This window comes from Notothenia rossii (assembly GCF_949606895.1).
Source record: "Notothenia rossii genome assembly, chromosome: 1".
In the NCBI taxonomy this organism is placed as follows: Eukaryota; Metazoa; Chordata; class Actinopteri; order Perciformes; family Nototheniidae; genus Notothenia; species Notothenia rossii.
In genome coordinates, this window is record NC_136912.1 from 20,627,644 (window position 1) to 20,637,587 (window position 9,944).

Consider the following 9,944-nt stretch of genomic DNA (forward strand, 5'->3'; position numbering starts at 1 on the left):
ACATGAAATCAACCGGTTAATCAAAAGAAATTAAGAAAAAATGAATTGAAGAGATCTGTTAAAGCTTTAATCACTTACATTAAAAAGCCTTTCTTGCTTAGTGACCTGCACCTTAACTGCACCCCCCCATAGCACAGATATACCAAAAGGTGTTCACACAGGAAGGTGCTGTCTAAATGTGTCACATTTTAGTAAAGAAACAGACTGTCGGGAACAGACCAGTTTTGGAATCATATCTTGGTGACAGGAGAACCTTCTAGAAAAGAACAAACAATAAAGCCAAAGGGCTCCACAGAGACCTCTAGTGTTTGCTCTGAAGCTCCGCAGCCATTTCTCCCCTATGCAGTGCGTTAAGTCCAGGGCAGGTTCATAAGCGATAGACACTATGCTGCTTCCTATTGCAGCTAGCAATAGGGGTTTAATCTCTCCTTTCACTCCACAGGCAGCAATGGAACTTGTTGTGACCGAGGAGAAGAAGAAGATATTCCGTGCTAGGAAAACTATGAAGATCAGTGACCGACAGCAACTGGAGACCCTTCACAGCACTTTGTTGACAGCAGCTGCGGGGATGTCCGAAACTGCTTCGCCACCTCTAATGAATGGCACGCACAAGGAGGATGGACAAAAAGCAGGGTCCAAAGAGCCAAGCAACGCCTCGGACTCAGGCTCCCCTCAAGTTGCATCCCCTGCTTCTCCATCTACTTTCCTTTCCCTAAATCTGTCTCCTTCCCCTTCCTCTTCACAAAGTTCAAAGGCTAAGGATGAGACTTGTAGTCCTTCCACATCTCCATTCCACTCCTTGATCTTAGAACTCAAAAAGATTGAGGAGGAAAAGCCCAAGAAAGGTTCGTCTTTGTCCTCATCAAAGGAATCCGTTCCAGTATCCTCAGCAGAATCTAAGGAAAACAAGGAAAAAGAATCTGAGGTGACACCGGCCCTGGAAAAGGAAGAGGTAAATGCTTACGTTTTTTCCCCGACATTGTCTCATAGGGATTTATTCAAGATTTTTTTCAGACAACCTACGTTAATGTTGAGGTGTGGATAGATAGAGAATCCAAAAACCTTCTAAGTAAGTAACCAATGGTTTATTTTGTTCTTCGCCAGGATGACAAAACTACAACAAAGGACCCCGCTAAGGATTTGCAAAAGGATTCGGTTGAAGGTTTGGCTCCATGTTTGCCCCCTCCAGGATCTAACTGCGCAGAACCAATGGATACAGACACTACAAAGGCCAAGGACACTGAGGCGCCCACAACCAAAACAAAGGTTGAAAAGCCTTCTTGCCCCAAAACTACCACTTCTGATTCCCCAAATACTTCTCCTTCCTCATCTCAACCAGCTTCCTCTTCCAACAATATAAAACAAGAGAAGGATGTCAAAAAGGATGATGGGAAAAAAGTAAAGATTGAAAAGGAGGATGGGAAAAAAGGAAAGGTTGATAAGGAGAATGGGAAAAAAGAGAATGGGAAAAATGTAAAGGGTGAAAAGGATGCTGCTAAGAAAGGATCAATGAATGAGGAAAAGATGGATGTGGATATAGTGAAAGTAGAGACCAAAAAGGAAAAAGCTGATGTTGGAAAAACCAAAAAAACTTCTCGACCATCTTCCACTCCACCATCTAATACAGGTATGAGAGAGTGAATTGCAACAATCTTCCTGATAGCTTCAAGATAGTTTCTCTACATTGATACAGGGTATGAACCACAAGCAGTTATATTAGACATGTCATTTAATATTGTATAAATGCAGACCTTGTACCATTGTAGACTTGGAATGTAAAGCAATGGAAAGGCTTTCTGTTAAATATGTTTTGTCTACAATCCGAAGCCTGGATATATGTTCGTGTTGTTTTAGAAATAAGTTTTGCATATGGGTGACTGAGACATCCTTAAAGCAAATCAATATAAAGTATTTAGGGAAATTAAAAGCTCACATAGAATAACAGATCTCTTTTTCCTTTATTTCCCAAAGTGCAAGAGGAAAAGGGCTCCACCTCCGGACTGAAGCGCACTTTATCAGAGGGATCTCAAAATGATGTAGAAGCCGTGAAACGTGAGGGGAAGAGACCCAAAGTGGAGCGTGAGGAGTTGGAGGCACAACTGGAATTAAAATTCACTACAAAGGCTGGCAGTCACGATAAACTTGAAAAGGTTTGCACCTACCCTGACAAACATCATGTTTTCTCTTCAGTCTAAGTGAACTTTCCTTGGAAACCAATGGATACATCTTTACTTAATTGTGCCTTTTAACCCCTTCCTCTAATATTGTTTTCCAGATTGTGCAGCATCTCGTAGAAGAGCGGTTGAAGGCCTTGGAGCAGAGCCTTTACGATAAACATTTCCATGAGCTGAAGGAAAGAGTCGAAAAGATTGACTGTGCCACTAAACACCAGACCGCCATTAACACACTCCAAGTAAGTAGACTGTAACATTGTTAAGTAAACCTACATTTAAACACAGTAGTGTAAGATGCTCTTTTGCTGGTTAGTGCTATGTAGTTAAGTGCCTTCCTCTCTACTGTTTGTTTAGGCCAAGATAAACCGACTAACGAAAAAGTTTGGTGAGGCCAATCAGGCGTCAGAGAACAAAAGGAAACAGGAGGTAAGACATATTTTTCTTTTGTTGCACGCTAAACACTCCTACACACCAGGGTTTCCGTTAGCCGGTAATTACCGTTTTTTAGCTGGTAAAATTGATTAAAAACCGGTAAATTCAAAACCTGCCGGTCAAAATGTCCGGTAATAATTAGGGATGCTCCGATCGATTGGCCGCCGACCATTATCGGCCGATATTGACTCTTAATAGTTTGATCGGTGCTCTCTATGAAGGCCGATCAGGAGAGCTGGATCTGATCGATATGGACATAAGCGCGAGTGAAGTATAACCGGACGCGAGAGAGAGAGAGATCAGCTGCTGAGTCTGACGGAGACACACAGCTCTGCATGATCACCTGAAGCCCCGCCTACTGTTTAGCGAGCTGCATGAGAGGGCTGTCTGGAGAGAGGGAGGGAGAGAGAGGGGAAAAGAGAGGATCCGTTTCTCCCGTGTTATTATTCAAAGTTAATGTAAACTTTTGAATAATATACTTCATCTACTACAAGTAGTTTGTTTGAATGTAATAATTATGTTGTTTGTTGTTTGTGGAATCATTTATTGAAGAATGAATCTGAATTTTTCGATCTGTTACGATTATAAACTGAAGCAATATAAAAAAGAGCCCCATTAACTGAGTTTTAAACATCAGCGTATCCGGTCATGTCCGGTAATGTCCGGTAATTACCTGCTAACGGAAACTCTGCTAGACAATTCTTATTATTATTATTGAAACATGACCGGTAAGTTTCAAATTTGTCTGGTATAATAAATTATTTCCAGACATTTGACCGTCAAGAAAAAATCCTAGCGGAAACCCTGCTACACACCTAGTATTCCAGTGTTTGTTTCTGATATATATCTAACACTGTCTGATTTCCACAGGCGCTAGCTGCTGTATCTGCTGCTGTATCTGTTGCTGTATCTGCTGCTGCCGCTTCTGCTGCTGCTGCTACTGCTGCTGCTGCTGCCAAGACTGTGACTGTTGCAAACAGCTCTCAAACTCAACGGTAAGTGTCTGCATGACCTCCATGTCCTTGTCTGGGATTTATTTGGTATTGCCAGACCATTTCAACCTCTGACTAAACATTTCAAATCAAAACATTTATTAACATTCTCAACATAAATGCATTAAACATGCTATATTTGAATCATACAGCAATACTTGCTGTTTGGTTTTTGTCAGTGAATATCATTTGGTCTTTGTATGAACGTGACAATACCGGACTGAAGCCAGTACTACACATGGAGACGTTCACAGCATGTATAGATGATATTGTCCGGGGTAGCTATCTGTAATCACAGATACAGAATAAAGATATCTTCCAAATACCGTTTTGGAAACCAAGATTCCATGCCCCTTGTTCGGTTTGTCTGGATCAGCTTTATAAAACTCTTCCAAATAGTTCTTAAGACTTGTTTTGGAATAAACAAACACACATGACAGTCTGTGTGTTGCACCTGCACAGTAACCCCACCTGGGTCCAGGTCCTGAGTCTTGTGACGTTCTACAATGTGAAGCCTAAGCGTTTCCTCAGGCCGTGCAGAGTGTAGTTAAAACTGCACCTCTCCTCCCAACAGCGTGCTCCAGCAGAAAGTAGAGCTGCAGCCTGAGGGGCCCAGAGAGGAAGTGGCGCCCTCTGGTGGAGAGCTACCTGTTCTGTCTATCAAGAAGGAGAAAGAAGAACAGGAAACAGAGGAGAAACATGACAATAAAGATACATCAAATAATGTCAATATGGAAAATGAACTGGCGGAATTAAGTGAAGGAAAATGCACGGCAGACATTGAACTCCGCTCAATCACGCCCCACATGGAGTCCGTGCTGTACCACTACTGCCAGAGAAGCTCAGGGAAACCCAGACATGACCGCTACGCATCCTATATTTTCCGCTATCTAGTCACATATGAAATCTACTGTGACTGGCTCTTGAAGGTCAATTATATAGGTTCAAATGGCAAGGACGCATTGCCTGTGAATCCAAGGAGGGCGATGAGGATGTACGTCGACCGTCGGTTCCCCATACTGACTTATTACCAGTGGCGAGACATTCAAAACGTTATCAATGAAGTACTGCGAGTTAAGAAAAAAGCGGATTTTTTTCGAGTATATGTTGCAAAATAATTCGTTCATTCTGTCAACGTTCTTTAATGTAATTAAAGTATGTAATAAAAATACATGTCAGCACAATGCCACATTCAGTCCATTGTCCTTTTGTAAATAGCTCTAAGCATGAGTGATCTTTCTAAACAGGCCAGTTCGTACCTCCATGGAGCTCAAGCAGATCCAAACAACTACTTCGCCCTCAACAGGTGGTGAGTAGCAGATCTTTTTTATACTTGATGTTGTATTGCCTTTGTCGCCAAACACAGTGCACATGTGCCTTCATCAACATTAACACGGTCGCTGAATCAATTTGACCTACGCTGCCCTTCTGCTTTAAAGACTTACGAGCAAATTCATTCAAAGTTGGTGTGAAAACGTCGTACGGAGCTGAGTGCCACATACAGGCTTAGAAAGTGAGAAAGAATTGACAAACTCATTGTTGGTTTTGGTCTGGGATTTATTGACAATAATAGTAATGGAACATTTACAGACTCATTCTTTAAGTGTCCTGTCAGCTTGTAATTTGAATTTGACGGCAGTGGATGCGTACCTGTCTTTTGTCCATGAGATGCCAGGATAGGTCTTCACTTCAATGCGTGCTGCTCACAATAAAAAATGTATGGATATTTTTGATAACTGATCCATTTCTGGTTACTGCACCCTTAAGTTAACTCTTAAGCCCCGGCCACACGAGGACGATAACGGTCGTATCTGCTACAGTTCACTATCAGATAGACGGTTCAGCCACACATGGCCGACATGGAAACGCAGATAACGGGTCCCAAGATGGGTAGATCTGCAAACGAACCGCTCTGGGGGGGCAAACGGCTCCGTGTTTATGCCTATACGATAATTTCCTGCTGCGTGTGGACGGAAGACTTTTTTGATTACGATTGCGGTCCGTTTGCGTTATCGTCCTCGTGTGGCTTTAGTAAAAAGGAGCAGGCCTGTCACAATAACTTAAAAAGAATAGAGAAAAATATATTTTCCTAATTTTTTGACAATGTCACTGGTATACATGGCATAATAATGCATGTAAACCTTAAAGATAACATTTCTTAAGAATTTTTTGGATGTATATTTTTCTCTTATAAATCTTATTTTTATGTCAAATGGAATGCATTTAAACACAACGAGCAATATCAAGGTCAGCAAACATTCAAGGTCGTGTCCATATATCGTAAGATTTGTTTACAGCCTATAAGCACAAAATACAGTTCATTTGAAATCCTCAGTTTCACTTCATTTGACTTTCCAAAAAACTTTTACTTTTTCCTATTTACAGCAAATCCATTCCTGCTTGCTTCCACCACAGGTCTGATCCATACGCCCACCTCCACTGCCATGGTTTCACAGGCTCCCATCCTCCAGCTGATCACCACCACCTCTAATGCTGGCTCCACCCTGACCGGTGGCATCACCACCCAGAGTTCCACCGGCACGCTGCTGAAGACGCCCAGCGGGAGCAGCATGATGGCAGCGGGCCAGCCGCTCCTCATCCAGCTGCCTTTATCAATGACCAACGGCCAGGGAGGAATGCTCGTCAACATCCCTGTCTCCTCTCTGTCTGCAGCCACGTCCCACAGCAAGGCCAAAACCACGACTACCACCACCACTTTTATACTCAAGCCTGCTTCCGCTATTACCACTTCCTCGGCCTCTGGTCCCACTGTCGCTACCGTCCCCTCATTCCAGGCCTCCACTGGCATGGTGTCCCCCACCCAGATCTCTATCGCCCGGGCTGTGTTCCAGGGTGGTGCTGGGGGAATAACCACACCCAATGCAGGGGTATCTGTGACCACAGCCAGGGCCCCGGCTCAGTCTGTGTCTGTAGCGGGAGCCATGTCTTCAGCCTCTTCACCGGCAGCTTCTGGGCCCGCTGCTACAGGATCCACCGCTCCAGGACCGCCACAAGGGACGTCCCTCACATCAAAGACAGGTAGGGTGGCACTTTGATTAAAAAGGCTGTTGTCTTTCAAAAGTGTATATTGTGTCTCTGCGGCAATCTGCAACTTGTAAAACTCAGGCTGTCAAGCCATTAGGCCAGTCCCAAAAACGATGCAACTTGACATTAGCCATCAAAGTGATGTCTCTATAATACTTACAATTATTAACCATTAACAAAGTGTAACAAATATCTGGTCCAAATATCTGTGTTATCTGTTTTAAGATGTTTTACAAGTGATTTCTCAAAGGTTTACAAATATTTTCGTTACTAACAAATACTTAATATACTTTATACAATGTTATAATGTTTGTAACGGTAAATCATAGCCCTAATAATTAGTAATATTACCATTTGATCTATTACTGTTATTCAAAGTTTGATTGACTAGCAATAAACCCTTTGGTTATTCTAAAGAGTTACCAGACATGTATGTGTATTGTTACCTTGTCATCTCAACAGTAACTTGTGTTGCCTGATCCATTGTCTTTATCCTGGCAAAGTATCAGTAAAGTATTTAGTATTAGTAAAGTTGTTTGTCGATTTTTGGGTCTCAACATTTATCCCTTTTATTTGATTTCAGACAACCAGGCTACCGTTTTTACTCCGTCCAAAGCAGCTGCTCCAAGTTCGCGACCAAAAGGCTCCGTCATCGACCTCACTGAGGACGATGATGATGTACAAGGTCAGTCACCTCTTAACCCCCATACACAAAATAGATTTTTATTTTAGGATCGGTATACCTTAACACGCACTGTTCCGAAAAGCAGGCTTTAGTTATTAATGTAATTTAATTACGTTGTTCTCCTTGTTGTCCAGTGACCGGAGTGAAGAACGCCACTGCTGCAGCTCCCTCACCCACCCAGCGTCCGAATCCCGTCCTCAGCACCCCTTCCAGTAAGACCCCATTATTATATCATATAATCAAGACATGAAAGGATCACTTTGTACATACATGTGATACCATAAACCAGTGCTTCCTCCTCTCTATGGGGCACCATTATGATTTTTAAGAAATATAATTACATTTATTTACACACATAAATACTATGCGTTTTACATCTGTAAACTCTGTCCTCAGGTGCAGGAGCGAGATCGTCCCCGCAGAGCAATCCTCAGCTGACGGTCCACCATCGCCCCCCACTGGTGAGGATCTATATCTGCACATTACACATTTTGCACAAATGTGTTTTGTAGCTTATACGTTTTGTTCTGTATATTGTTAATTGCATATAAATTAAAACGTATTGATACATCTGTGGATCCTATCCTTAAAGGCTGCCTAGTAAGGCTACCAGTTGATCTTGAAGTATAAAAGCTTTGTTGCCAGCTGTTAAGTAGTTGAGAAATTATTTTTCTCAGCTGAAACCTCAGATCACGTCTATCTGGGTCAGATTGATCCCTATAAACGGATGATTATTAAAACCATTTATGTTTCTCATGCAGATAACAATTTGATTGACTTTGGTTATTTATTACATGAATATAAAGTAATGAAACCGCCAGATTGGGTCAATGTATGTATCTCATGTAATATGTACAAATTAAACTATAGTACAGTCGAATCAAACATAATTAATGTAGTTTAGTGCAATTATAAGCTGTTGCCTGAAACCATATTGCACTCTCCATTGTATTGTTACATTTTTAGCCGACATTATCATATTTAGCCCATTTTGCTCAAGGAACAACTCATGACACTAGTTTTGTCTTTTTTAGGACTCTCCTCTGAAATCCCGCGCTGTAACCACTACTACGCCGACACGGGGCTCTATTGTGGTGCTGCCCCCGCTCCCCGCTGCACCTGCACTGGCACGCTTACCCCCCGAGGCGGAGCGCTCCTCTCCTCCGCAGCAGCCTCAGCTGAAGCTGGTGCCCAGCCAGACCGGCATAGTGCTGTCCTGGTGTGTGTCGGAAACGGATCGGACCTGTGCGGCTGTGGACAGCTATCACCTCTATGCCTTCCATCAAGACAACTCCAACAGTGGTACAGCGCAGCAGCACTGGAAGAAGATTGGGGAGGTGAAGGCCCTCCCGCTGCCCATGGCCTGTACGCTGACCCAGTTCCAGTCCGGCTCCACGTATCATTTCGCTGTTCGAGCCAAAGACATTTGCGGGCGCTTCGGCTCCTTCTGTGAACCTCAGTGCACAAATGTCATCAATTCCAACTCTGGCTGAACAGTGAAGGAATGGAAAAACATTTCTTTATGACTTCCTTAACGTCATTTTGTGTTAAGAACTCAAATAATGTGCGTGGAACTCTTACAGTATCTGTAAATACTTCTCTACATAACAATGGGACTTCTGACTGAGTTTGAGGATTGAAGCAGCAAACTGTTGGTTTTGTTTGGTTCATGTATGAATTGTATTTTATGTTACTGTTGTATATAATTGAATTACTTTACCTCTCCACCGGGTCAGATATTTATGTTGTTATCCCCTGTTACTCTGATCCGGATGTCTTCTGCTTGAGTTGAGAAGAGGTGAAAGGATTATCCTTGTAAATTGCACAGAACTGTATACATGTGCGGTAGAAACTGAATGATCATTTTTTAAAGTTTTGTCTGGCAACCAGACTTTGAAAAACACAATAAAATGTTTTATTAAAGTCTTGGCTTATTAATTTAATGACGAATCCCATTATCTGTTTTGAGGTTCATAGCTCTATCGCCAATAACAATACCAATCTAACACATTGAATGCAGAGAAATTGGCACTCTGGTAACAGGATACAGATATGTTGGTGAACAAAAGTAATTTGTTGACATTTACATATCCAAATGATTAAAAGTATTTGTATTCCCAATGCATTGTGATGCATATAATTGGGCTGATTCTAAACCATCTCACGGCTGCTCAGTGGAAACATATTTATTATATGTTGGCTAGTTTGTAAAGTCTCAGATCTGCTCCTTGACTGTATCAAAAGACTCAGTAAGAAAACTGACTACTAATGGTTTCTGACTCAAAGGTGTTCATAAAAGGGCTTTCTCGTCAATACTGTGATCTTCTTTCCCATTAGTATCTTCATTTTTAATGTCTGTACATATATCCTCTGTCTCTCAAAGGATCACATAAGTTCTCATAAGATAAGTTGTCACATTTTCAGGGGAAGACAACAGTATTCAGGAGTTGTGTTTACATCCTGCATTTCCTCCACAGTGGTCTGTTTCCACATTGCCTCAATTTTAGTATTTAAGAATTTTATTTGCCAACAAATGCAACCTACTCTAATTCTGATCTACTACTACTGGTACAACTGATCTCATAAATGTGCCTTTCAGTTGTTTTATTCTAGATC

General features: G+C 42.0%; 1 protein-coding gene across 2 annotated transcripts; it reads left to right on the forward strand.

The window, feature by feature from the left end:
- Window positions 1–421: 421 nt before the first annotated feature.
- On the forward strand, window positions 422–9,251 carry LOC307044511 (activating transcription factor 7-interacting protein 1-like). 2 transcript variants are annotated; one of them, XM_079689820.1, is made up of 12 exons: window positions 422–952; window positions 1,105–1,627; window positions 1,972–2,150; window positions 2,276–2,413; window positions 2,529–2,600; window positions 3,477–3,601; window positions 4,846–4,907; window positions 6,014–6,637; window positions 7,227–7,328; window positions 7,463–7,540; window positions 7,725–7,789; window positions 8,363–9,251. In XM_079689820.1, the coding sequence occupies exons 1-12, from the start codon at window positions 449–451 to the stop codon at window positions 8,819–8,821; spliced, it is 2,931 nt and encodes a 976-aa protein (XP_079545946.1). In that variant the 5' UTR covers window positions 422–448; the 3' UTR covers window positions 8,822–9,251. The 2 variants fall into 2 exon arrangements, with proteins under 2 accessions (XP_079545946.1, XP_079545945.1); XM_079689819.1 differs by having other exon boundaries at window positions 423–952; window positions 5,984–6,637.
- Window positions 9,252–9,944: the final 693 nt, after the last annotated feature.